The following is a 26934-nucleotide window of genomic DNA, read 5'->3' as shown; positions in this document are numbered from 1 at the left end:
GAATATCCAGTTTTGAATAATATTGGACATCATCCTGGCACATTTTGTTGAAACATAGTACACATAGGCTAGCCTTTGACTTTTCATTTGGTACTTTCTGCTTAGCTAATATTTATATACAAGGTAGAACTTGGAAACTTTACTGCACATGGTAGTTGTAAACATAGCTTAGTTGTGGTGGTGATGTTTGTTTCACTTTCTGTTAACATACAGCCCATGTATGTATTGGGAATTAATAATGTAAGCCATTACAGAAAAATGTCAGATGTAACAGTGATCTCCTCTTGGGCAGCCAAGAGGACAGCTTTAACATCTCTTAAATGTCTTAAAATACTGTGTCAAAAATGGTACAAAAAATGGTAACCAGGTACCAAACCCAGTTTGAATTTAGCATATATCTTTCTTCCATTATTGTAGTTCTTTGTGAAGGCTTTAAATCATAGAGAGATTCTCTCTCCATGCACATGCCTGCGTGTGTTTTTGTATGCTTGTAAAAATTGGTGGTTCACTGAATAGCTAGTGTTATATGGCATTTGTTTGTTTAGACTTTAGTCATGAATGAATTTACAGAAACTCTGCTTTAAGCCGCACTAACCAGACTGTTACGTAATTTGCTTTTCTTATAGGTATTGGAGCCAACTGTGGAATTCTCAGTCAAATGTACAATGAAACATCTTGAATGTTATTTTGATGCTCTCCCATTTTGTTCAAACAAATTCTGATTAAATCTAGCTACTGGCACATTCTTGCTGAGTCTCTGGTGTCACTTGGAAGGAAGGTAATAGAGGTGTAGATAGCTGAGACGCTCCCCTAAGAGAAGTATATCATAGTGTCATATTGTTTGAAATAGTTACGTGATTTCTGTCCCAGGACTTTTTTTTGAAACAGAGTCTTGCTCTGTGTCCCAGGCTGGAGTGCAATGGCACAATCTTGGCTCACTGCAACCTCTGCCTCCCAGGTTCAAGCGATTCTCCTGCCTCAGCCTCCCCAGTAGCTGGGATTGCAGGTGCTCACCACCACGCGTGGCTAATTTTTGTGTCTTTAGTAGAGATGGGGTTTCACTATGTTGGCCAGGCTGGTCTCGAACTCCTGACCTCAAGCAATCCACCTGCCTTGGCCTTGCAAAGTGCTGGGATTACAGGCATGAGCCACTGCACCTGTCCTGGGACTTTTAACTTTGTTCATTATCACCTTGTTGCCTCCCCTATGTGGTCAGTTTCCCTTAACCCTGTTAGCCAAATGACCATGTGACACAAGTTATCTTTCCTTTTAATGTTACTGCTTTTTTTATTTTTATTTTTTTGCTATGTAGCATATAAAATTTCTGAGTTCTAGAAGAATTCCAAAAGCTGTGAGAGATGAGAAATTGATATAGCCAATTTGGACACGAGTTAAAAATGAAATCAATACTGTCATTTTTTTGGAAATCTAAAAAGAGAGGGAAAAATGTATCAGGCACCGTTTCTCTAAATTGCTTCCAGCTGCTTGCTTCCTAATATAGAAATATTTATTAAAAGTAGCAGATTAAAAATTGGATTCCTACAGCAAAATATGAGTGGTTTCATAATTTTGTTAAACAGCAGGAAATAACTGAGATTTTTGTCACTATAGTGGCTTTGTTTTTTTTCGAGGGTCATGGTGTAGAGCAAATACGTATTTCCCAGCCAGCAGAACAGTAAATGGCCTGAACAATTTAAACAAACCAAGGAAAATGTCCTAAGGTAGTAAATAGGGAATTATGGGATTTTCCCTTAACTATTGTAACACAATAAATGTTCAAAGAGGTAGAAGGAATCATTTAAGACAATAAATAAATGAACATGATCATGAAACTTGGTTGGGAATGAGGCTTAAGTAAGGAAAATGGCATGAAAAGAAAGTCAGGGCTTGGGTGAAGAACAGAAATTTACATGTTATCTAGACTAATTGCAGGCACAGTGAAAGATTTAAATAACTATTAGGCCAAAATGCTATAAAGAGGCGTTTTAAAATTAAGAAACTTATGTTAATTCTAAAAAGAAATTGAGGAAAGGAAGGTAAATATGTTGTAGGCATTGGAATGAGGGTTTGGGGGAATGTATATCTGGAAAATGAGAGAAATAGTGGAGGGGAATAGAAACTGTATAGGGGATATATTTGAAAGTTGTTTTTCTTAAGATATTTAATTAAGGTGACAGGTACACATGCTTGGGAAGAGTTCGTTAGGTTAAAAAGCAATTTCTGAAAAGTATTGCAAGTTAAACCTGAAGGAGGCATCAGAAATCCTGAAGGAGGAATGTAGCAATCAAAAACATTGTATAGAATGTTTGTATTGGCAGTATCAATAGAGGTTTTGCCTTATGGTCCTCCTTAACCAGAAGGAAGTTTGAACAAAACCGAGATCACTGCATATCTATGTAGTATTGGTCTGGGGTGGGGAAGAAACAAGCAAGACATAATCATCCGTTCTCATTCATGTTCACCTGTTAAGATCACTTAAAAATGAATCATGGAAATTTCACAGTAAATAGTTGTCATTGTTGCTCAATATATCATTGTATTCATTAACCATTTTCATCACATAGACTAGAATTGCAATTTATAAACTACAAGGAAAATAGTAGTGCATGGCCTTATTAATCACACAGAAAAAAGATGAACATTTACTGGTAGTTTGTGTCTTAATATAATCAGGACTAATCAAGCCTTGACAAACGAGTAACTTTGATAGGAAATGTAGGCAGTCATCTGTAGGCCTCTGTGTTTGGAATAAATATGAATTATCTATATGATATGCACATTTGGAAGGGTTTCTAAATGATTTTCTAGATATAATTCATGAAGTGTCAAGATAAAGAGTCAAGTATTTCATAAAAATTAATTTCATAATAGCTGTGATTCTTATCAGAAGAGAATTAGGGTTGGGGTCTTATAGTTTGAAATAGTACATTTAGTATTTAAAAAGGTTTTTGGATGTGAAAACAATTATTTTTAAAACTGATCAAGCTATGTATAAAGTCTGAAAATCTTTTTTTTAATTGGTACATTTATTAAAAACATAGACTAGTGGTCTTATGCTTAAATGTCTTTGTGGTTGTGTGCTGCCTTTCGTACAGTGTAACTAAGGGACTGTTCACAAATACACTCTGGACAGAAGTATAAGGATAAACAGAAATGGCTGTCATAGAGACATAGTTCCCTTACAATTAATACTTGCCAGAAAATGGAGCTTGACATTGTTTACTATTATACTAACATTCACAAAAGGCCGGATATCACAGGCATAATGGCACACCATGACCATGAGACATCTTTTCATACTTCCCAAATAATTTTATATTTTAGCTATGGACCTCAGTTACCAGAGCCAAACTTGTTCTTAACAAGTAAAATTTTTATGTCCATTCAGTCGAAGAGTCTGTTACACCTTTCTGGGCCTCTTTGTTGGCAGATAGGAGTAGAAACTGTAACCAGCTTCTTCATATCTTGAAGTCACATGTGATGCCCAATTTTCATATGCTGCCCAATTTCTTTAAGATAAAAGCGGTGACTTGCAGCAGGGCCACATAGATGAGGAAGTTCTGTATGGAGGAGATCACATCCACATGCATCTTCCATTTTGTGTCCTCCAGGTCCAACCTCATTGAGAGGCCCTTGATTCAGAACACTGAAGCTCTAACTCATTGGCTTTCAGCTGCCGTGCTCTGCTCTCTGAAAATCTTTCTTAATGGGTCATGGATTTAAAGTTGAAAAAAGCTATGGGAGTTTCTCAAATTAGCAATTCTCAAACATTCTTAAATTGATAGAAATTTGAAAGGCAAATATTGAGTCAAATTATGATGCTACAATCTTCTAAGGAAGTTTGAGCAGAAATGAAACTACGCATTGTAGAATGTGAACAGGGTCAAATACTTTGAAGTTATATAACCTTGAACAAATTGCTAAATTAATCTAAGCTTTAGTTTTCTAATTAAAAATTTGTAGGAACAAGATTTGACTCACAATTGTTCTGAACAGTAAATGAAGTAGTCCATATGTAGTTTATTCACTAATTCTTCTTTCAATCATTATTGAGTGTTTCCTATATACTGGCCTATCTGTGATACATTGGGGATACAAATAGAATAAAAATGGTCTTAACCCTCATGGGAGTTACAGTCTATTAGGAAAAAGCACAGAAGTAAACAAGTGATTACAATAGGGCTTACCGTAATGGGGATGAGAGTGAATGCAGAGTCTGTGTAACAGGCTAATGTAATAGCCATTGACTCAAGAAATTACAGTAACAGAGTTGGGTGGTGGAGGCAGATCTGGTTTTCATTTTTCTCTTAATTTCCGCATTCCCAAACTTATGCATATGGTCAAGGTTTACTATAGTGTGCTTTCTATTAAACCTTAAAACGTAAGATTGGTAAATATGGATATTTTTTAGAAGAAAAATCCTATGAGATTTCTTAAACGATTATAAATTATTTCCATAATTCATAATTTATAAGTATTGTTTCATATAATTTTAGTTGATTTCTATTATGAGCCTTTAATTCTCCTTGTATCTATTGTACCTTTCCCTTGCATTGCCTACCCTGCTCCCCATCCTCCAGCCTAAACTTCTTCTCCTTTAGTGTTGTGTAATTTTAGGACTGTTGCTATAGCAGGTATGTTTGTCTTAGCAAATTAATATTTGTGTAGGAATTCTGAAAAGACAAACTTTGTTCCTGTAATAACATTTTAAGTTGATGCTATATTTTCATTGGCTCTTAAATGTTAAAGTTTCATCTTTGTTTGTGGTAGAAGACACAACATAAAATTTACTATTTTAACCATTTTAAAATGTGCAGTTCAGTAGTGTTAAGTGCATTCATATTGATATACAACCAATCTCCAGAACTTTTCATTTTTCAGATCTGAAACTCTGTACTTGTTAGATGGGTCTTAATTTTAAGACTACAGTTCTTGCAAAAATTTCACAAACATAATATATTTGCTACTTGCTGGTGGTGGTATTAAGTTTATTATTTGTTTTTAATTTTTTTTTTTATTTCAACAGGTTTTTGGTGAACAGGCGGTGTTTATTTACATGAATAGGTTCTTCAGTGGTGCTCTCTGAGATTCTGGTGTACCCATCACTGAACAGTGTACACTGTACCCAATGTCTAGTCTTCTCCCTTGCCATCCCCAACCCTTTCCCCCGAGTCTCCAAAGTCCAATATATAATTCTTAGGCTTTTGTGTCCTTATAACTTAGCTCCCACGTATGAGTGAGAACATTTGATGTTTGGTTTTCCATTACTGACTTACTTTACTTAGAATAATAATCTCCAATTCCATCCAGGTTGCTGTGAATGCCATCATTTCATTCCTTTTTATGGCTGAATAGTATTCCATTTCTTTATCCACATTTTCTTTTTTTTGTTTGTTTTTTGTTTTTTGAGACCGAAAAAATGTTTTTCATTTTTCAGATCTGAAACTCTATACCTGTTAGGTGGATCTTAATTTTAAGACTACAGTTTAATTTTAAGACTATAGCTCCGTCGCCCAGGCTGGAGTGCAGTGGCACGATCCTGGCTCACTGCAACCTCTGCCTCTGGGCTCAAGCAATTCTCTTGTCTCAGCCTCCTGAGTAGCTGGGACTACAGGTGCCTGTCACCATGCCTGGCTAATATTTGTATTTTTCGTAGAGACGAGGTTTCACCTTGTTGGTCAGGCTGGTCTTGAACTCCCGACATCAGGTGATCCACCTGCCTTGGCCTCCCAAAGTGCTGGGATTATAGGCATGAGCCACCGCAGCCTCCCAAAGTACTGGGATTACAGGCGTGAGCCACTGTGCCTGGCCTATCCACATTTCTTTATCCACTCATTGATTGATGGGTGTTTGGGTTGGTTCCATATTTTTGCAATTGCAAATTGTGCTGCTATAAGCATGCATATGCAAGTACCTTTTTCATATAATGACTTCTTTTCCTCTAGGTAGATATCCAATAGTGGGATGTCTGGATCAAAAGTACATCAAATGGATCTACTTTTAGTTCTTTAAGGAATCTCCACACTGTTTTCTGTAGTGGTTGTACTAGTTTACATTCCCACCAACACTGTAAAAGTGTTCTCTTTTCACTGCATCCATGCCAACATCTATTATTTTTTATTTTTTGATTATGGCCATTGCTGCAGGAGTGAGGTGGTATTGCATTGTGGTTTTGATTTGGATTTCTCTGATAACTAGTGATGCTGAGCATTTTTCCACATGCTTATTGGCCATTTGTATATCTTCTTTTGAGAATTAGCTATTCATGTCCTTAACTTTTTGATGGGATTTTTTTTTCTTGCTGATTTGTTTGAATTCTTTGTAGATTCTGGATATTAGTCTTTGTCAGATATATAGATTGTGAAAATTTTCTCCCACTCTGTGGGTTGTCTGTTAACTCTACTGATTTCCTTTGCTGTGCAGAAGCTTTTTAGCTTTACTTAAGTCCCATCTATTTATCTTTGTTTTTGCTGCATTTGCTTTTGGTTGGTCATAAAGTCTTTGCCTAAGCCAAGTCTAGAAGGGTTTTTCCGATGTTGTCTTCTAGAATCTTTATGGTTTCAGATCTTATTTAAGTCTTTGATCCATCTTGAGTTGATTTTTATATGAGGTGAGAGATGAGGATCCAGTTTCATTCTCCTACATGTGGCTTGCCAGTTATACCAGCACCATTTGTTGAATAGTGTGTGCTTTCCTCACTTTGTTATCTTTGTAAGCACTTGGCTTTACTTCTGGGTTCTCTGTTCTGTTTAATTGGTCTATGTGCCTATTTTTATACCAGTACCATGCTGTTTTGGTGAATATGGCCTTATAGTATAGTTTGAAGTTGGATAATGTGATGCCTCCAGACCTGTGCTTTTTACTTAGTCTTGCTCTGGCCACACAGGCTCTTTTTTGGTTCCAGATTAATTTTAGGATTGTTTTTTCTAGTTCCATGAAGAATTATGGTGGTATTTTGATGAGAATTGCATTGAATTTGTAGATTGCTTTTGACAGTATGGTCATTTTAAAAATATTGATTCTACCCATTTATGAGCATGGGATATGTTTCCATTTGTGTCATCTGTGATTTCTTTCAGCAGCAGTGTTTTGTAGTTTTCCTTGTGGTTTTTCACATCCTTATTTAGGTATATTTCTAAGTATTTTATGTTTTTGCAGCTATTGTGAAAGAGGTTGAGTTCTTGATTTGATTCTCAGCTTGGTCGCTGTTGGTGTATAGCAGTGCTACTAATTTGTGGACTTTAATTTTGTATCCTAAAAGTTTGCTGAATTCATTTCCCAGTTCTGGGAGCTTTTTGGATGAGTCTTTAGTGTTTTCTAGTTATACAATCATATCATCAGCAAACAGCGACAGTTTGATTTACTGATTTGGATTCTCTTTATTTCTTTCTCTTGTCTCATTGCTCTGGCTAAGACTTCCAGTACTATGTTGAATAGAAGTGGTGAAAGTGGGCATCCTTGTCTTGTTCCAGTTCTCAGGGGGAATGCTTTCAACTTACTGTGTTTAGTATAATGTTAGTTGTGGGTTTGTTGTAGATGGCTTTTATTACGTAGATTGGCTATGTCCCTTCTTTGCTGACTGTGCTGAGGACTTTAATCATAAAGGGATGATGGATTTTATCAAATGCTTTTTCTGCATCTATTGAGATAATCATGTGATTTTTGTTTTTGATTCTGTTTATAGTTTATTACGAAAAGATTTTGTAGATGGCTTTAAAACAAAATATCAAATAGTGTGTTCTTAATTTATACCATAAAGTTAGAGAATATTTGAATTACTATAATTCATTTAATTTAGGGTGACTGAGGCATTATACTTTGATAGCAGGTGGGCTTGCTTTTTCTTTTTTTAAATCATAAACAAGTTCTGTTAGAGTTTGGTTATTAGGCCAATAGAAATGTGTATAGTTAAATAAGTTTGGACGTTGGGGAAACAGTGTTTATCAGTCTTAAGAAATACTCTTATTGGGCTGGGCGTGGTGGCTCACGCCTGTAATCCCAGCACTTTGGGAGGCTGAGGTGGGCGGTCACGAGGTCAAGAGATTGAGACCATCCTGGCCAACATGGTGAAACCCCATATCTACAAAAAATATAAAAATTAGCCAGGCGTGGTGGCAGGCGCCTGTAGTCCCAGCTATTCATGAGGCTGAGGCAGGAGAATCGCTTGAACCCGGGAAGTGGAGGTTGCAGTGAGCTGAGATCGTGCCACTGCACTCCACCCTGGTGCCACTGCACCCCAGCCTGGCGACAGAGCAAGACTCTGTCTCAAAAAAAAAAAAAAAAAAAAAATGCTCTTATCTTTCATAGGAGTGGCTTCAGCTATAATAGGTAATCTTAAAGGTTTTCTGCAGTGTTGACTCTTCTTTATTTTGTTGGTTTACTTCACTTTTAGATATAATGGTTTTCATTATAAATTATTAGTTGGCCCAAATGGGAGCCGCTTTAAGGAAACATAAAAATCTGATTTCTTTGGACTGTCTTTAATTCTAACTTTTATTTTCCTGTGATTTTTGCTTTTCATTTAAAATATCATTTTTTAACAATAGTTTTATTTTTCTTTTGTAGGATATGTAGTAGTAATGCTTATATTAAAGTAGTTTTTTTCATTGATTATATTTTGAATTTTCTTGTAGCCAATGTTAGCTAACATGGTCCTTATGATAAGAACCATTATTGGTTTTGTGACTGGTGGTGGCAGCAGTTCTTTTATCTTCCAGATTATTTCCGGTAACTTTCTACACCTATCATAGGACATGGAGAGTGACTATCAATTTTTTTATGATACTTTCCTTTTAGCTTTTTAAGTCTAGCATACATGTTGTAGAAGAGGTGCAAATAGAAATGAAAATCATATTTTGATGTTTTACATATTGTCAGCTAATCTTTCATTGTACTTCTTAGGGCTGCTATAAATTTCATTCTTGTACCAATAATACAAAATCTTGTCAAAAAATGTAACTCCTATCTTAGATATATTTTATATTTTTTTGTTAATGAATTGAAGTATAAAAAGTATTAACACTCTATTTCTTGTCCAAGAGTCATTTTTAAAAAATTCTAAAAAAGTAAAATCTGCATTTTAAGAAGTTAAATTTATTTTTTAAAAATCTTCTAGTTGGAAAACTATAAGTCTGGTACACACCCAAAAAACATTTACTAAAATTGATTACATAAATTGAAAACTGCACCTTCACAAAAACCAAATCATAGCAAAATAACAAGGTTACCTTGTATGGCAAAATGTAAATAATGAGATGTGGAAAACTACTGAAGCATTGTTAACAAATGAAGAGATTTCACAACTTGATAGATCAAATGCCAGGAATTCATTAGAAATACTGGCAGATAATACAAATGGTGCACAGAAAAATAATGCCTTTGAAAAGATGTTATGTCATACGTAAAATAATACAACTGTAAGTTAAAACTTCCCCGAGGTACTCTGTTTCACCTAGTTGACTGGCAACATAAAGCCTAATAATATACTTAGCTGCAGGTGCAGTAAATCAATTCCTTATAAATCTTTGGTGGGAATATAAGTTTGTATAACTTTGGGAGGATTATTTGGAAATATATTTCAGAATTTAACTATACATACTCTTTGAGCACTTTCACTTTTAGAAACTTAACCTGGATATATAAAAGCACATGTGTATGAATAGATACAATCAAGGCTTTTAATTGCTGGAGGTAACTCTTTTAGTAACTTCATGTTTTTCCTATGTACTTGAATATGAATGGAATCTCTCTGGAAGGATACAGAAGCTGCTAACAGCACTTGATCCTTAGGAGAGAAACCGGGATTGCTAAAGAGGACATGAAAAACAACCTTTCAACTTAAGTACAATTTACAGAATACATGTGCATGTATTACCTGCTAAAGTTAATATTAAAAAGAATGACGTGGAACTAAGACTCTTGTCAGCCATGTGTAAAATACACCATCAGTGGACAGCATAGGTGTTTAGCACATCACTGATGTGCTGGCGATGCCACAGTGTGTTAGCGTTTGCCACTCAATTCTAACATCTCTCCCTCAAAAGGAAGTTCCTTGACCTGCTCTTCTCACCCCTGACTACCTAGGACAGTCATATGCATTTATTCTGTATATTTTTTCCAAGATTATATATATAATTAATGTTTTGTTCTAGTTGTTTCATATCTTTTTCCATAGATAGAGTTGGGCTCTGTGAAGGCTGGGAGTCCACCCCTCTTGCAGTGCTGCATCCTCACTGTGTAGTATGATGCCTTGGATGGTGTTGACATTCACAGCATCTTTGAATGAGTGAAGAATAATTCTAGAGGATCAGACAAAGCCAGAGCTTAACAGGAAAATATGATAAGCCTCTTCTCACGCATGTGGGCATTTCTGTTCCTTCTTCCAGTGGCTTCCCTAAAACAAAAAGTTTTACTTTTTCAGAGGGGCAGGACACAGAACTCTTTCAGAAACCAATATAAACCATAAAAAGGCAGCGATGCAAATACCTCTACATTTTGTCATGTAATTTTAGTGGTTTCATGGATTTCCCTAAAGCTCTTCAACTTGACCACCTCACTTAAGGATCCACTCTGCAGGACTGTTTTTTCTGACCTTTATTCCATTGACAATATTTGGTATCATTTTTCTGATTTTCCCCCCTTCTTTCTAGACTGGGCTATTGTGTTTTATGAACATTTTCAAATGTACAGAAAAGTTGTAAGAAGTATACTTTTGGACACCCAAACGCCCAACATTCCACCATTCATATTCTACAGTTAACCTTTGACCGTATGTCTCTCTTTCTTTGCTTTTTTGAAACAGTATCTTGCTCTTTGATCCAAGCTAGATTGCAGTGGAGTGATCACAGCTCACTGTAGTCTTGACCTCCTGGGCTCAAGTAATCCTCACACCTCAGCCTCTTGAGTAGCTAAGACTACAGGCCTGTGCCACCAAGCCTGGCTAATTTTTTTTTTTTTTTTTTACATTTTTAGTAGAGACAGAGTGTCACCAAGTTGCCTAGGCTGGTCGTGAACTCCTGGGCCCAAGAGATTCTCCTGCCTTGGCCTCCCCAAATGCTGGTTACAGGCATGAGGCACCTACCTACCATATTGTTTATAGGACTCTTTTTTGAGTTAGAAATTTATATACAATGAAATGCACAAATCTTACATGTAACATTTGATGAATTTTGACAAATACATACACCTGTGTAACTCAAACTTGTCAAGATCTAGACCACTGCCATCACCCCGGAAAGTTTACTCATGTTCTCTCCTAGTACTTTTTGTTTACTGGTTTATGTGATTACAATTTACTATGTTATGTTTATATTACAGTGATCCCTTAAGTTTACACTGTTTGATCAGCATTGCGTCTGTCTTTAGATGAGGTCTGATGAGAGATCCAAGGTCCTTAAGAATTGTCCTAGCCAGATCGAGACCATCCTGGCTAACACGGCGAAACCCCGTCTCTACTAAAAATACAAAAATATTAGCTGGGCGTGGTGGCGGGCACCTGTAGTCCCAGCTACTCGGGAGGCTGAGGCAGGAGAATGGCGTGAACCCAGGAGGCGGAGCTTGCAGAGAGCGGAGGTTGCAGATCGCGCCACTGCACTCCAGCCTGGGTGACTGAGCGAGACTCCATCTCAAAAAAAAAAAAAAAAAAAAGAATTGTCCTAGCCCTAAAACAAAGATGCAGTAGGAGTCAGTAACAAAGTCGCCACCCCTGGTGGTTGTGTTGATGGTGGTCTCTAAGCCTTTGTAAGGAAAAGGAGGTGTGGGAATACTGACTAGGCTGACAGAAGTGGGGGTCTTATTAATCCCATGTGTTCACAGGGGTCCTACAGGTTATTTTTTAGGTGAACAAGTTTACTGCCATTGTATTTTTTTCCATTTTAGATGTTTTACCACCACACAGCTTACTCAGTTACTCTCTGAAGTGAGATAAGGAAATAAGGATTATATTAACTGAGGAAGAACAATAGTCACACGTCTTAGAATAAGCATAGTGGTGGAGAGAGGGTAGGCACAGCAATTTAGAGCCTTTTGCCACCAGTTGGTGATATTTGTGTAGTTACGGACCCCAGGGAGGTGGAGGAAGTGGAGAATGTCCAGTGGGAAGAAGAAATCTAAAACTTAATCTGTTTTCATAGAAGTCTTGTGATGTGTATATAGTGATTATATTACCGGAAGGAGGGCCTTGAGTAAGTTGTCCAGGTTCTTGGCATTTTGAGCAAAGAATTGGACAAAACGCACAAAATAACAAAGGAATGAAACACAGGAAAGAAGCAGCGAAAGCAATAATTTATTAAGGTGAGAAAGCACTCCACAGGGTGGAAGTGGGCTCTAGCAAGTGGCTCAAGGGCCTGTTACAAAGTTTTCTGGGTTTTAAGTACTTCCTTTGAGGTTCCTATCAGTTAGCCCTTATCTGGATGAAGGATTTGGTCCATGCCTAATTAAAGGCTGAGGTGAATTGGCACCCTGTGCAGATGAAGGGATGGTCCCTGCTTGTCCAGGGTACTTTTCCTTTCCATCTGAGGCGTGGTGGTGGGTGGGGGGATTGTAGGGAGAGTAGCCTTTGATCCTTTGTTACTCCATGTTGGGAGATGGGGGTTTTCCTTTTGGTTTAGCTTTAGGAAGTTTCAGAAAGTTTGTGTTAATTGGCCTTACGATCCCCGCCCCCAGACCCAGGTGTTTTCCTTTTGATCCAGGTTTGGGAAGTAGCAGAATTGGTCTCAGGTTTCCTGCCTCTAGACCTTGGTGTTTTTCTTGATTCAGCAGGAATTAGCCTTAAAGTTTCCTGTCTCCAGACCATATTCTCCGGCCTCAATTATAGCATATTAAATGTCTCTGATATAATAAAATTTACCTCAGAGGCAATTAATCTTTTCATTAGCTTTATATGGGTTGAAGATGGTGGTAACTTCTTAAATATGATGTAATTTGTGGTCTGAGAAATAAGTGTAACTGGATACTATAGCTTTCATGTTGAACCGGAAATACAAAGTCAGTGTTTTAGTAATACCCACATAGTAGAACCATCATTGTCAAAACAACTTTCTTGTAGTTAAATCATAATATTATTGCAGATGCACTAGCTGATTTTCATAACCATGACCATTATCTAAAAATATCACAAGGCTTTATTTTAGTAGGTTTGTTATTTTTAATTGCATGGTTTATTTTTGCTCATGTATTTTTTGAGACAGAGTCTTGTTCTGTTGCCTAGGCTGGAGTGCACTGGCACAATCTCGGCTCACTGCAACCTCCGCCTCTCAGGTTTAAGCGATTGTCGTGCCTCAGCCTCCTGAGTAGCTGGGATTACAGGGGTGTGCCACTATGCCCAGCTAATTTTTTGTATTTTTAGTAGATTCGGGGTTTTGCTGTGTTGGCTGGGCTGGTCTCGAACTCTTGACCTCAAGTGATCCATCTGCCTCTGCCTGCCAAAGTGCTGGGATTATAGGCGTGATTCACCACACCCGGCGTTGGTGGTTTATTTTTAAGCATTTGTGTATTCATCATTGTTAATATCTCCTTATTACATGATTTGTTCTTTTTTGTGTGTACTTATTACCGTAATATCAGTTGTAACCAATGCACTGCTTCCCAAAGCTTCTGGTAATTATAGATAATGTTCTAGATCGGTCCCTCCTCTCTTTTCCTTGTGTGATTCCCTATGGTACAGAGTTAAAAATCAACTAGGGAGACTGCAGTCTGGTATTTTGCAAAGTAAGCCTTTATGCAGTTGGCTTGGTCTCTCTATGTAGCACAAAATCAATGTATAAAAGTGGCATTTGAGATTTATTGAATACTTTTTCATATGTTTTACATTTACTTTTTAATCCTCCCTATAACCGTATGAGATAGATATCATTGGTGTCCTCAACTTACAACTAAACCCAGAGGTTAGGTAACGGTAACTAATCTCATATAGCTTATTAGTGATAGAGCTTGTGCTCAAATACATTTTCCTAGCTACTACACCAAAGACTTCTTATTCTGTCTAATGGAAGCTGCATTGGGTTAAGTACCACCAATAGTAATACTAGCTGTAATTTGAGGAGGATAATCCAAATCTTCAGACATGGGTTATATCTTGTCACTTTCTCATCAAAGCAGGTTATGATATGCTATGACCTCTTCCAACCCCCTATCTCAGGGGGTCTGCTCACCATTCACTTAGCTTAAGTAAGCAGTGGCTTTGAATTTTTAATATCTTGCTATAGTGGTTTTAGGTTGAAAGCTAGGTCCTAATCAGTACATCCTGTTAAGTGTTTTCTCCATCTCACCTTTGGATACAGCCTTTTTTTTTTTTTTTTTTTTTTTTGAGGCAAAGCCTCGCTCTGCCCCCAGGCTGAAGTGGAATGGTGTGATCTTAGCTCACTGCAGCCTCCGCCTGCTGGGTTCAAGCAATTCCCCTGCCTCAGCCTCCTGAGTAGCTGGGATTACAGGCACCCAACACCACAGCCAGCTAATTTTTGTATTTTTAGTAGAGATGGGGTTTCACCATGTTTGGCCAGGCTAGTCTCGAACTCATGACCTCAGGTGAATCCACCCGCCTCGGCCTACCAAAGTGCTGGGATGACAGGCGTGAGCCACCATGCTAGGCCTGGACACAGTTTAATTGTCATCGGATATTTTACTGTGTTCCTATGGTAAATTACTATAATTGGAAGAGGAATGTTGGTTGCAAACAATGTATTGCAGTCATTTTGCTTTCCAAGTATACATTTTCCTACTCTAAAAACTTAAGTTTGCAACTGCACATTTTAAGTTATGTATGAAATTTTGACTGGAAGATAGCTTTATTTATCTTAGGCCCATTTATTATATTATGTAATTTTTAGTCCTTAAATATTATCAAATAGCACAGTTCTAGTAATAGAGAAAATGTAAATGTTATTGGTTTACTAGCCCTCCTATTCATGCTTAAACTCTTTTAGGTTTTGGGAGGAGCTCTTAGTTAATAAGTCAAATAATGTTATTCCTGGACAGTGTTTTCAATGCTTCTCATTAGCCAATGAGTAATAAATGCACCCAGTTTTGAGAAGTATATTGCCAGAGTTGGATTGTTAATATAAAGCAACCATTTTCCTAATCATCTGTGTTTTTTGTATGTTCTCACACAGAAGAAAGAACCTTCTAAATCCAGCATCAAGAAAAAAGTGACCAAAGTTGGAGAAGCAAAAAAAGTAATGAAGAGAAATTTTAAAGTGAATAAGAAGATAACATTTACTGATGAAGGGGAGGTAAGATTCTAGAAGTATTTCATTTCTGAGGTGCATTTGGAGTATTAGGAGAGATTGACTGTCTTGCTTACTTAGCACTCATTAATGATAGAGTAAATGTTTCTCTACAGCATGCTGGGCCATTCCTTTCACTGTTACTATAGGCTGTACATCAGCTCTACTGCTGTGAACAAGGATGCCCTACTGGCAATAAACCGAGATACTTCTTGGTAATACTGACACAGAGTTGGTTTTGAACTTTCTAAATTATGTTTTTATAGATAAGGTTTTGTCTTCATGGTGTTGAACATTATGTTCTATGAAACAGACATGAGAATGCTAATACAGCTACTTGCCACAGCTTCTTTTGCTTCACTCAAAAAAGCTTCTGCTTTGCACTTCCTCAATTTTAAATGCTGTACTTGCATATATCTTGCTGGTTTGGCTATGGGAGGGAATTCTCTGCTTTATAAAGTAGTCTCAGACACAGAGGTGCCTTGTTTAAATTCACCTTTCCCTTAGCCATATTGTAAATACATACATAGTATAGGGAAGGGATTACCACTCATAGATTACTCATGAAAGTTCATGGTATTATATAACAGTTGTCTTCATTTTAAAATGATGAAATAGATCCAGTATGTCAAGTGACTTACCTAAGGAGTGGTTATAGTAGGTAGGGTCTTTTCAATATCATCTCTTGGCCTCATTCTCACCAGCCCAGGTTTTCCTGACTATCCCCATATTAGCACAGAGCACCTTACCTCTATCATAACCTCATTTCTCTCACCCTGCCTCACTTTTCTTGACAGCACTTACTTTGTGACTTCAGTCTATATTTGACTATTGTCAGTTTCTTCCACTCCACTTCTTCTTGAGAGGAAGGTATTTTGTTGATTTTGTTTACTATTCTATCCCCAGCACCTAGAAAGGTACCTAATATAATAAACCCTCACAAAAATTTATTGATTGAATGAAACATCTATTTCAATAAAATAACAGCTTTTCATATTAACTAATGTAGCACACCATGTATTTCATCATCACTAACATAAAGACTGCTTAAGCAGCCTCTCCAGTGGAGTATGTTTCCTTTTAATTTTGAAGTTAAAGTTTTGGATGTTATTTTGGGATGTATAAATCAGATGAAAAGTCACAAAATAGTGTGCCATTCAAAGGTGGTGGAAGTTGAAGAGGAAGCGTATCTAAATGACAGATAATGAGTCTTTATGAAATTACAAAAAAGAGGTCAGCACCTGAGAAACAGACTAAACTAGAATAGTCATATGACATCTGATGTTCACTGTAAAATGAGATGAGTGCTGTTGGTGTAATGAGGTTCCTTAGTATGCTACTAAGTTTAACTGCACAAATTATACCAATTAGCTCCAAAATGAATGTAAATCCTCAACTATAAAATGTTTCAGTGTGTACTTAGTGCTAATAGGAAATGTTTGTGGCTGTGAGCCATCCTGAAACTTCTGACTTAAAGCTCTGAAAGAAATGCCACTATATATTTTTTTTCTAGCCCATAGAGGATAAACTTTTTGCCCTCTGATTGCAGTGGGGATGAGGAGTCCAAGTAACATGATATTCATATTGTTAAAACTGATCCTTTGCGTTGCCTCTTTAGGGTCAGTGACTGCTAGCATGGCTGCTCAGTGATATTTACCAACCCCATTGGTTGCTAAAGGTTGAGACTCCATAGGAATCTCATTTTGAAGAATGGTTATGGTGGCCACAGAGTGAGAGAGGAGACATTAATACCTGCGATGTGTGTGCTTCCAGTTTCCATTTGCTGGCAGGTTAATTAGCAGTCTTTCAAAACAATGGTAGTTACTTAAATCTTTCTGGCAACTAATTATTAGATAAAACAAGAGTTATTTTTGTCTGAATTGTCTATAGAGTTTTGTGGTGTTACACTTAGAAATTACTGAGTCAAATAAACCTCTGTTTTTCTGGAAGGGACACAGATATCCAGAGATTAATTTATTTAACATTACATAGTAATGAAAAAGCCAGGACATTTAGCCAGGTCCCCTCATTACCAGATCAGTGCCCCATCTTCTAGGTCACCTTGTTCCTTACCCTAAACTGTATGTGTAAAATATGTGGATGTGAGCAAGCCTGTGAAACCCAAACTGATTTTCTCCTATTCAGTTAGTTATTTCAGTCATTATATGTAATGTTAGTTGATATGTGATTCATTGATCCATTCTGAGCACCTGTTTAATATGTGCCAGATACTATGTTGGGTTCCAAGGATAAATGAACAAGACATACAACTGCCCTCAAGGAGATTAATTCTAGTAAGAGAAACAGGAACATAAAACAATAAAGTGCAATGAACTTTGTGTGACAGTAACACACTGGGTGCCATGGAAGCTCAAAGGAGGTACAGTCTGTGTCCTACTTAGCCCTACTCCTGCTGTGTGCAGATAATTTTGAGCTGAGTTGTGTGGAGAATAGGTTACTAAGAATGCTGTTTGGGAAGATGCTGGAGCATCTCTATTCTGTGACTGCCTTCTCCTCCAAATTATTTGGTGAAATTTTCTTTTAATCCTATTCTCATTGGGTATGGCAGTGTTACTTTACTCTGACTAGGGCGGTCTCTTCTGTGGCTTGAAGTTGATTAGAAGATTAATACAGATTGTAAGGCAGAAAAAGGGTATCTGCACCTTTTCGGAATCATCAGACAAAATGAAGTGTTTTTCTGTGGTGTTCCCTACTTCCTGTTGACGCTGACCTTTTTTCTACCTGTAGTTTGTTCAGCAGTGGCCACAAATGCAGAAATCTGCCATCAAGGATGCTGAGGAAGATGATGACACGGGTGGCATCAACTTAGATAAAGCAAAGGAAAGACTTCAGGAAGAGGACAAATTTGACAAAGAAGAATATAGGAAAAAAATTAAGGCAAAGCATCGGGTAAGCTTTCCATCTTGAATTCATACTGAGTAAAATTTAGTGTCCCGATTATCTAAATAATTAGAATAATATCTAAATATTCATTAGCTATTCATTAATAAGCGTATTATTTCTTCATTGTTTTCTCTAACACTTCTTTTTCTGTGGCTACTCTTTTTTCTGTTTATTTGTTCCTCTGCTGGGGGAGTCTGTATATTGACTAGTTTCTGAGAATGCCACTTAAATCCGTCTTTGGTCTGAGGTGATCTAAATAATATTAGTGGATTTGTTGTTATTACAGTTTTTATTTTGAGATAATTGTAGTTTCACTTGTAGTTGATAGAGATATCCCAAGCTCTCCATTTCAATAATTTTGTCATTACTGGAATGTTTTATATAAAACTATGCAGTATGTAGTTTTTGGAATTGGCTTTTTTCACTCAGCATTATTCTATGGAGATAGAGCCAAGTTGTGTGCATCAATGCTTTGTTCCTTTTATTACTAAGTAATGTCCCATCGTATGGATGTACTGAGGTTTGTTTCACCATTCAACCATTGAAAAAGATTGATGGTGTTTCCAGATTCAACTTAATAAATTTCTTTCCATATCAATTACTTGATAATACATTAAATTTATTATATTAAAATTGGAGACTTTGTAAAACTTCTATAAAAATAAGCATGTGCCCTTGTGGCCTTGAACTTGGCAGTTTTCTGTTATCCTTGATATAGTGGTCACACATGATATTGTTATACCATTATACTACTTAATTCCCTAGAAGTGAACATTTCACTAGATAAAAAATATGAATTAATGAAATAAAGCAGATTTACATTTTTTAAAGAACTTTCTTTAGCATGCTTTTGATACAGTGATTTCAGGGTGACACAGTGAGAAACACCTGAGAAACACTGCTATAAAACATTAAATTTTGTATTAAGAACAAAATACCTTTGGATGTGGACATTGTTAAGTACATTCTGAGAAGGATTCTTAGAGCTTTTCACTCCTATTTGACCTTTCATGGACCAGTACACACTTTTTTATAAAAGTAGAACAGCAATTCTCATTTCTTTATTTTAATATTTGATGAGGCTTCAGAGTAGCATTTGATGAAAAAGTAGATATTGGAGATAGCTTTAGGGATGGAAAATGAATGTTGAGAAAAGCATTCCAAAAATAATGGAGAACAAATGAACCTGAAATGTACTGGTTGTAATTGTTGGATATTTACGTTAATGAGAGAACTAAACATTTCTTGCATTGCTGCTCTTAGTGCAGCACTTAAATTGAAATTTGATATTAGCAATTTGTTAAAATCTTTAATATTAAGAGTACCAGGACCTTGTCATGTTTCAGCTTGCAATCTACTTAGAGTATTTATCCAGGGGACAACTGAGCAAGAGTGTACTGCATTTCTAAGTTGTAGCCAGCAGTAAAAGAAATATGAAAGATTTACGTAAAATAATGTTCACCCCCTTCCCCTTCCTTGCCATCTCTTTTCTCCCATGTGGAAGTTGTTACTGTATCCATGTCATTGAATATTGTTCTGGAAACCTTTAGAAAGTTAATTTCAAATTGGCAAATTACTTGTTTTATACAGTGTTTGTTTGCTAGGCTCTGCCATAGGCTGTGAACATAGAATATTTAAAATATTTGGGTGCTACTGAGTGGGTGCAGTAGTTTGCACCTGTAGTTCTGGCTACTTAAGAGGCTGAGGCAGGAGGATAACTTGAGTCTAGGAACTTGAGGCAGTAGTGTGCTATAACTGCACCTGTGAATAGCCACTCACTAATAAAAGGCAATATAGCAAGATTCTGTCTCTTTAAAAAACAAAAACAAGAAAAAACTAACATATGTATGTGGGTCCCTCCATCTTCAGGAAGATTATAATTAAGTCTTAGTTAACTGTGGATATGCTGTTACTGCACAAAAGCTGCTTGCACATCCATTTTTTTTTTTTTTTACATAAAATGTTTTGGAATGAATACTATATTCACATGGCTCAAAAATCCAGATAAAAAATTGCACATTGGCTGGGCACGGTGGCTCATACCTGTAATTCCAGCACTTTGGGAGGCCGAGGTGGGTGGATCACGAGGTCAGGAGTTCAAGACCAGCCTGACCAACATAGTGAAACTCCGTCTACTAAAAATACAAAAATTAGCTGGGCGTGGTGGCACACACCTGTAATCCCAGCTACTCAGGAGGCTGAGGCAGGAGAATCGTTTGAACCTGGGAGGCGGAGGTTGCAGTGAGCCGAGGTCGTGCCACTGCGCTCCAGCCTGTGCAACAGGAGTGAGACTCCATCTCAAAAACAAAAAAAAAAAAATTGCACATTTAGAATTCATGCTTCTGCCTATTATCTGTCTTATTCATACCTACACCCTTATAGCTAACTACTTTTAATTTTAAACATGTCCTTTCACTTTATGCAGATAGAAATAAATAGGAATACATATTTTTTCTTATATGAAAGGTGTATCGTTGTACACTTTTCCATTTTCACTTAGTTTTGAGCTTGTAAATGATTTTCTTTGCATCATTATTAGAACATAGCATGTGATTTTTTAGACTGTCTCCATGACTATCTCATAGCAAGGTTGAACAGAACAGTTTTGGGCTGACAAAGTTGTGAGAGAAATCACTTGAACTTTACATATAGCTGGTTTTGAAATCAGTACTTCTGTGACTATAAGAGTCACAGTATTTTTTTTTTAAAGTGACAACTTTCTATTTTATGGAAAATAGGTGTATTCTGCACAAGGCGTACCTTCCAAATAGGATTTTGAAAATCTTACTGGAAAAAAAGCACAAAGAAACAAAGAAATAACTAGAATAGTTTTCTCTGTTCGACTAATATAAATGTTACCTGATTCATGATTGATTTTGTAGTATTTTCATTGATAAACACACATATATATTTGTGTGTATTAGAGAAAACTTTGCATTTGTGAGTATTGTAGCATTAGCATGTTTACTGCAATAGCATACATAAGGCACAAGTATGGGCACTCAAATAATTTATGCACCAAGCTGTCATAGAGTGGATTTCTACCCAGGCAATAAGGAATGTTTTCTTAAGAGGCACATCTTCACATTTGGGAAAGTGAAGCAGTGATGTTTGGTGGGAAGAATACCGTGCTGTACTGTGGAATAACCTGTACTTGAGTCCTCAGTGTGGAATTACTAGGTTGGTGAAAAAGTAATTACAGTTTATAACCAGTCCAGTTTGGATTACTAGTCACTGATTGGGACTTTGCTTTCCTAATCTGAAAAATTAGTGAGTAGAAGTGGGACTTAGTGCCAGATGTCAGTGAGATCCTCTGGCTCCATAGATCTAGTTAAGACATGGGAATAAAATCATCCTTAACTGTTTGGAAAATAAAATTTTGATTTGTAATTTTTTTCTCCCTGACAAGTCAGGTTGCTTGCTTTACTTGATGAAAAGACTTTCTTCTTGCCGGGCGCAGTGGCTCACGCCTGTAATCCCAGCACTTTGGGAGGCTGAGGTGGGCGGATCACAAGGTCAGGAGATCGAGACCATCCTGGCTAACACGGTGAAACCCGTCTCTACTAAAAAATACAGAAAAAAAAAACCAAAATTAGCCGGTCGTGATGGCGGGTGCCTGTAGTCCCAGCCACTCCGGAGGCTGAGGCAGGAGAATGGCATGAACCCGGGAGGCAGAGCTTGCAGTGAGCTGAGATCGCACCACTGAACTCCAGCCTGGGCGACAGAGCGAGACTCTGTCTCAAAAAAAAAACAAAGACTTTCTTCTTTAGTTGTTTCCAGTAACTATTAGAACTTTACTTTAAAAACTAAATATATTATTAATCCTGCACAAATAACTTTGCTTTAATTAATTGCTTTACTTGAGCACATTGTTGGTTTTTGAAGTCACATTTTTTTTCCTGAGCATATTACTACTATAATGACAATTCTTAGTTCTTTTAGTGTAGGGTTTTGCCTTGAGCAAATGTAATTCTGTTTCCCTTTGAGGCTGTCACTCATAATTTTGTTACTTCTATGAAAGCATATTGAGAAGAACTGTATGTCCCCAAAGAATATTGAAAATACTAACAACAGGGTCTAGGGGAAGCTTTACTTCAGGAAGACAGAAAAAGGTGATGAAACTTTTGACCCAAAGTTGTGAATAAGGGATGTGCCTGAATGAATTTTGCATATGAAAAAAAACTTCGTAAAACCTATCACATGCTTCTGTATTTGACACATTTCTTTTAATGTATATTAATTGTAGAAGATTTTGTAAACCTTGGCAATTTTTTTCAGTATGTTCAAAATATTTTGTTATATATTTGGTTTAAAGGATAGGATATTTAATATGTAAGTGAATTTAGTCTTAAAGATTCTGTTTGGAAGTAGTTGTTTGCTCTTGCGTTTAAAAGTTGACAGCCTTGAATCATAGCTTTGCATGTGCACTCAGTCTTAGTATAGTAGGACTCAACTACTCATTTTGTCCTTGTTTTTCCCTCATACTATTGCACCTGTCTTTGAATCATATTTTCATCTACCAAATTCTGAAAGCTATATAATTTCTAATGTGATTCAAGTAAATCTTTGTCTTAAAGATTTAGGAAACTGAATTATAAAAATTTTTTAAATTTATTGTTTATTTTAAAATTTTATGTTATCTTTAATTGACACAATAATTGTATGTATGGGGTACAATGAGATATGTCATTACATGTATATGTTGTGCAATAATCAAATCAGGCTAATTAACATAACCATCACCTCAAATATTTATCATTACTTTGTGGTGAGAACATTAAAAATCCATTCTTTTAGCTATTTCGAAGTATACAATACATTATTATTAACATGGTCACCAAGCTGTGCAATAGATCATCAGAACTTATTCCTCCTGTCTGATGGAAACTTTATACACTATAACCAATATCTTCCCTTTGCCCATCTCCCCTGCACGCCTTCCACCCAGTCCTTTGGTAACCACCACTCTATGCTCTACTTCTATGAGCTCTGATGAAGTCTACTTCTATGAATTAGATTCCACAGATAAGTGAGATCGTGTGGTATTTGCCCCTCTGCCTGGCTTATTTCACTCCGCTAAACGTCTTCTTGTTGCAAACGACAGAATTCTGTATTTTCCTTAAGGCTGAATAGTATTCCATCGTACATATATATACTACATTTATTTAATCCATTGTTTGTTGATGGGCACTTCAGTTTTTCCACATCTTGACTATTGTGAATAATGTTGCAATAAACATGAGAGTGCAGACATCTATTTGACATATGAATTTCAATTCCCTTGTATATAAGAGGTCTAAAGGTTCTAACTGGTTTAGAGTACAAACCAAACCAAACCATATAGTTTCATGGCATCACTGGGAGTAGAACTCAAGCTGCCTGCTTGCCAAAATTCATAGCTGCTACTCTGGACTTCAGGGATCCTTCTATAACTGCCTTGGGTCATTTAGCAGCTTTAGTTGCTCTTCATGAGTTGTTGTTGTAGCCTTTAAGCACTGCTGTCTTCTGAGACCACCTCAGCCTTCAGCTTTGTCTGGCACTTATAGGTAGCTGTGCTTAAATAGGTCTGTTATTTTTATTTTCTCTTTAGAACATCTGGAATCAATCATTGGAAATAAAAATACAGCAAAAGCTGTAACATTTGCATATGAAACCATTAGTAAACTAGTAAACTGTAAAGACAAAATGCTACTCTTACATAGAAGCAATGTGTTTTCTAATAATTCAGTCAGAACTGTTGAAAGATAGGCCATGGATCCTATTTTTGAATGATTTTTACTTCAATGGAGTGAAAATCTGCTCTGTGTTGTGTCATCATTCTTAGTTCTGAAAGATGACTTGTATTGAAGGTGATAATATTTGCTATCACAGCTGAGAATAGAGAAAAACAATTCATTATGAAGCTCTTTCATTCCCTTGAAATTCGAGTGCTTTATCTACATCGGATTATGAATTTAGATAACATAAACATGTCAAGATGTGGCTCTGGACTGCTTCCAGAGATGGTATAGCATTACTCTAGGTTCCACTTACTACCAGCATGAACATTAGAAAGTTAAGAAAGGATTAAAGGAAGACTTTAGAAAATCTATCTTGTTTTATTGTTGTTGACACATAATTAGGTTGGCATGGAATCCAGTTGACTTAACCATAAATTTGTGTGATAGTTAAGAAAGAGGGAAACTGTAATCAGGCATCTGAGGAATAGTAGCCACAAGAATATTAACAATAACAAGTAACACTTGCTTAACTGGACCTTGCAGTAAGTTTACATGTATCATCATATTACATGCTAATAATTAACTTCTGAAATCAGTGAGCTAGCATCATTTTTACAGTTTACAAAACTAAGACTTAGAAGGGTCAAGTAATGTGTGCAGAACCCTGCAGCTTGCAAACAGCAGCCCTGGGACTCTTACCCCACGGTCTTTGTTACTCTTTAAACTTTATGCTTTTTAACTGTTCAGCTGTGTTGCTACCTATTTCAAGCCATCAGACGTTCTTTTACAGGAGGGTAACTGAAGCAGTGAATTAAAAGGTGGAGGATGATCATAAGAGTAGAAGGTTTTGAAGAACAGATGACAAATAATGGAAATTTTTCATGTTTCCAGAACAAGGTCATTGATCTCTAATAAATTAAATGTCGTGGTTAGTAGTATAGTTTAAGATTCCATACTAATACCACTTATTCCTGAATATTCATTGCATAGCTATACATGTACATATACTAGTGCCAGAATCCATTTTTCCATAGCTCTGGCCATTTAAGAGTCTAATGTAAGAGAGCCAGAGACTGGTCTGGCTCACATGGTCCTTACGAAATTTTACTAAGATCAGAAGTGTCATCTTGAGGACAGGGGACTCAGCATCTGGTGCCTAATTCTGAAATGGATGTTGTGAATGAAGCTTATTTATATGAGAGGATAAAAGATCCTTTTCATTACAACCCTTTTTCCTTCTAGTTTCGCCCTTCTACTGTCACAAGCAGGTTTATTATTAAAATGGAAGCCAACCTGTTGCTATAGAACCTTTGCCTATCATTTGGAGATGTCTGCCTGGGGAGGTTTCTGTTCTTATTCTCATAAGCTTATAACATCTAGTGACATTTAGCTCAATATCTTGGTGTTTGGGCTCTCTTTATATCCAGCATCAAAAATGAGACAAGTATTCAGAATTACATAAATCTGATCTATTTTCATGCTTCCTTTTGGGGATTTTTTTAAAAACCATATGGTGTTGGAGAGGTGGGTTGGTTATTAGGTTGATGGTGAGTAGGTAGAGATTGGGGTTGAGGAGCATGGAGCAGTTTGGTGCCAGTGGAATCAGGGAGTCTGATAGGATTAAGTTATAAACTGCAAAGGGCAATGGTCTATATCTGTTTTACCCATTATATGTATGCAGAGCCTACCATGTGGCTCGGTAAATATTCAAAGGATTTAACTAGTGAATCAGTGTTTCCACATCAATTTGTTTTTCTCATTCCGTCTTCGTATCCTTGTTATAGTTGTTACAGATTTATACATAGAAGTCCACTTTTTAGTGTCGTTCAAGCAAAACTCTGTAAAATAGGTAACAGATCGGAGAACCTTGTTGTGTTAAGTTCCTGGGAAGGATTTAGGTTTACTGGAATTTTGTTCTTGGAGGGCAGGGGATATCTTTGGGACTTAACAATTCTCATGATCTTTCTTTTGCTCGCTTTTGTTAAGCCAGTTTTCTTTTTTGAAAAATAGGTTATTCTAATACTGAAGTAAAGATACATGTCCCCTTCTTCCTTATGTGATAGCTGGGGAGTCAATTCCTTACCAAACTGACACAGTTGCCTGAGAGTCATGCAAATGGATTTTACTTTCATAACCTCCCAAAAATGAGTCTTATTTTCAAATTACAAATTTTCAAGTATCACCCTAGAATGAAAAAGTTTAAATTAGTAGTCATGACTGCTCATGAAATTCATATTTCATGGTAGTTTCTTTTCTGGAAGCTAAGGACCTATAGTGTGTGAGAATCCAAAAGAAGTATAGTATCTATAAAGGTAGTATTTTATACCTTGAAATTTGATTTTCTGTTTTTCTGTCCCTTGTGAATTTGATTTTCATTATTGAATTTCATGCTCCCCTTATACTTAAGCATTTGTAGCATCGCAGAACTAAAGATAACATTTTGCCTTCTTTTTTTGTAGCATAAAATAGTTTTTGGTACCAGTATGTCCTCAAAAATAAAATAGGAAAAATAAAGGATTTAAGGCATTTGAGCCACACCTAATTAAAAGGGGAGGAGGACTTCAGTTACTGAATCTAATAAAATTCACTTATACTTTTCTTCTGAAGTAATTGTACTCCAGCCTTTTATCTTTATGTTTTGTCATATGTCGTAAACCGTCTTTAAAAATTATTTTTTTCCTACCCCCACAAAGAATATATTAATTTTCTAACTTTTGAATTATGATATATCTACTTCCAGTTCTTTTGCTTCTGTCTTGATGTTTACTCTTGGCTCTTTTCAGAGTACTAATAAAGCTTTTTCAGATAAGAAAGAAACGTTTTCTAATGATTCACTTCAAATTATTTTCTTTTAGTTTCACTCAGTATTAAAAGTTTGTCATTAGTGCATTTGTTTCATGTCTTGGTAACATTTGCTTCATGTTGTAAAAGCCTTTGGATATCTCTTGTCCGTCTGAAAATTTTGGTAGAAAATTTAGAAGGGAAAATTATCTCATTTGTATGCACATGTAAATTCTGATAGCCAATTTAAAGCTGAAATTTAAAATATCTTTTAATGACTATAATGAATTAATATTGGAATTCAGTAA

The 26934-nt window shown here is 36.4% G+C and overlaps 1 protein-coding gene and 1 pseudogene across 1 annotated transcript in view; one reads left to right on the top strand and one right to left on the bottom strand.

Annotated features, from left to right (window-relative positions):
- Positions 1-26934, top strand: part of DDX10 (DEAD-box helicase 10) — a 277384-nt gene that overhangs the window by 158533 nt on the left and 91917 nt on the right. Inside the window, exons 14-15 of the mRNA XM_012496007.2 lie at positions 15108-15227; positions 17970-18131. Coding sequence (XP_012351461.1) covers positions 15108-15227; positions 17970-18131 — 282 coding nt within the window. The remainder of the gene's footprint in view (positions 1-15107; positions 15228-17969; positions 18132-26934) is intronic.
- On the bottom strand, positions 3492-14064 carry LOC115838638 (annotated as a pseudogene).

The sequence above is a fragment of the Nomascus leucogenys genome, chromosome 15 (genome assembly GCF_006542625.1).
Source record: "Nomascus leucogenys isolate Asia chromosome 15, Asia_NLE_v1, whole genome shotgun sequence".
Taxonomy (NCBI): domain Eukaryota; kingdom Metazoa; phylum Chordata; class Mammalia; order Primates; family Hylobatidae; genus Nomascus; species Nomascus leucogenys.
This window is presented reverse-complemented; position numbering and strand designations above follow the sequence as displayed.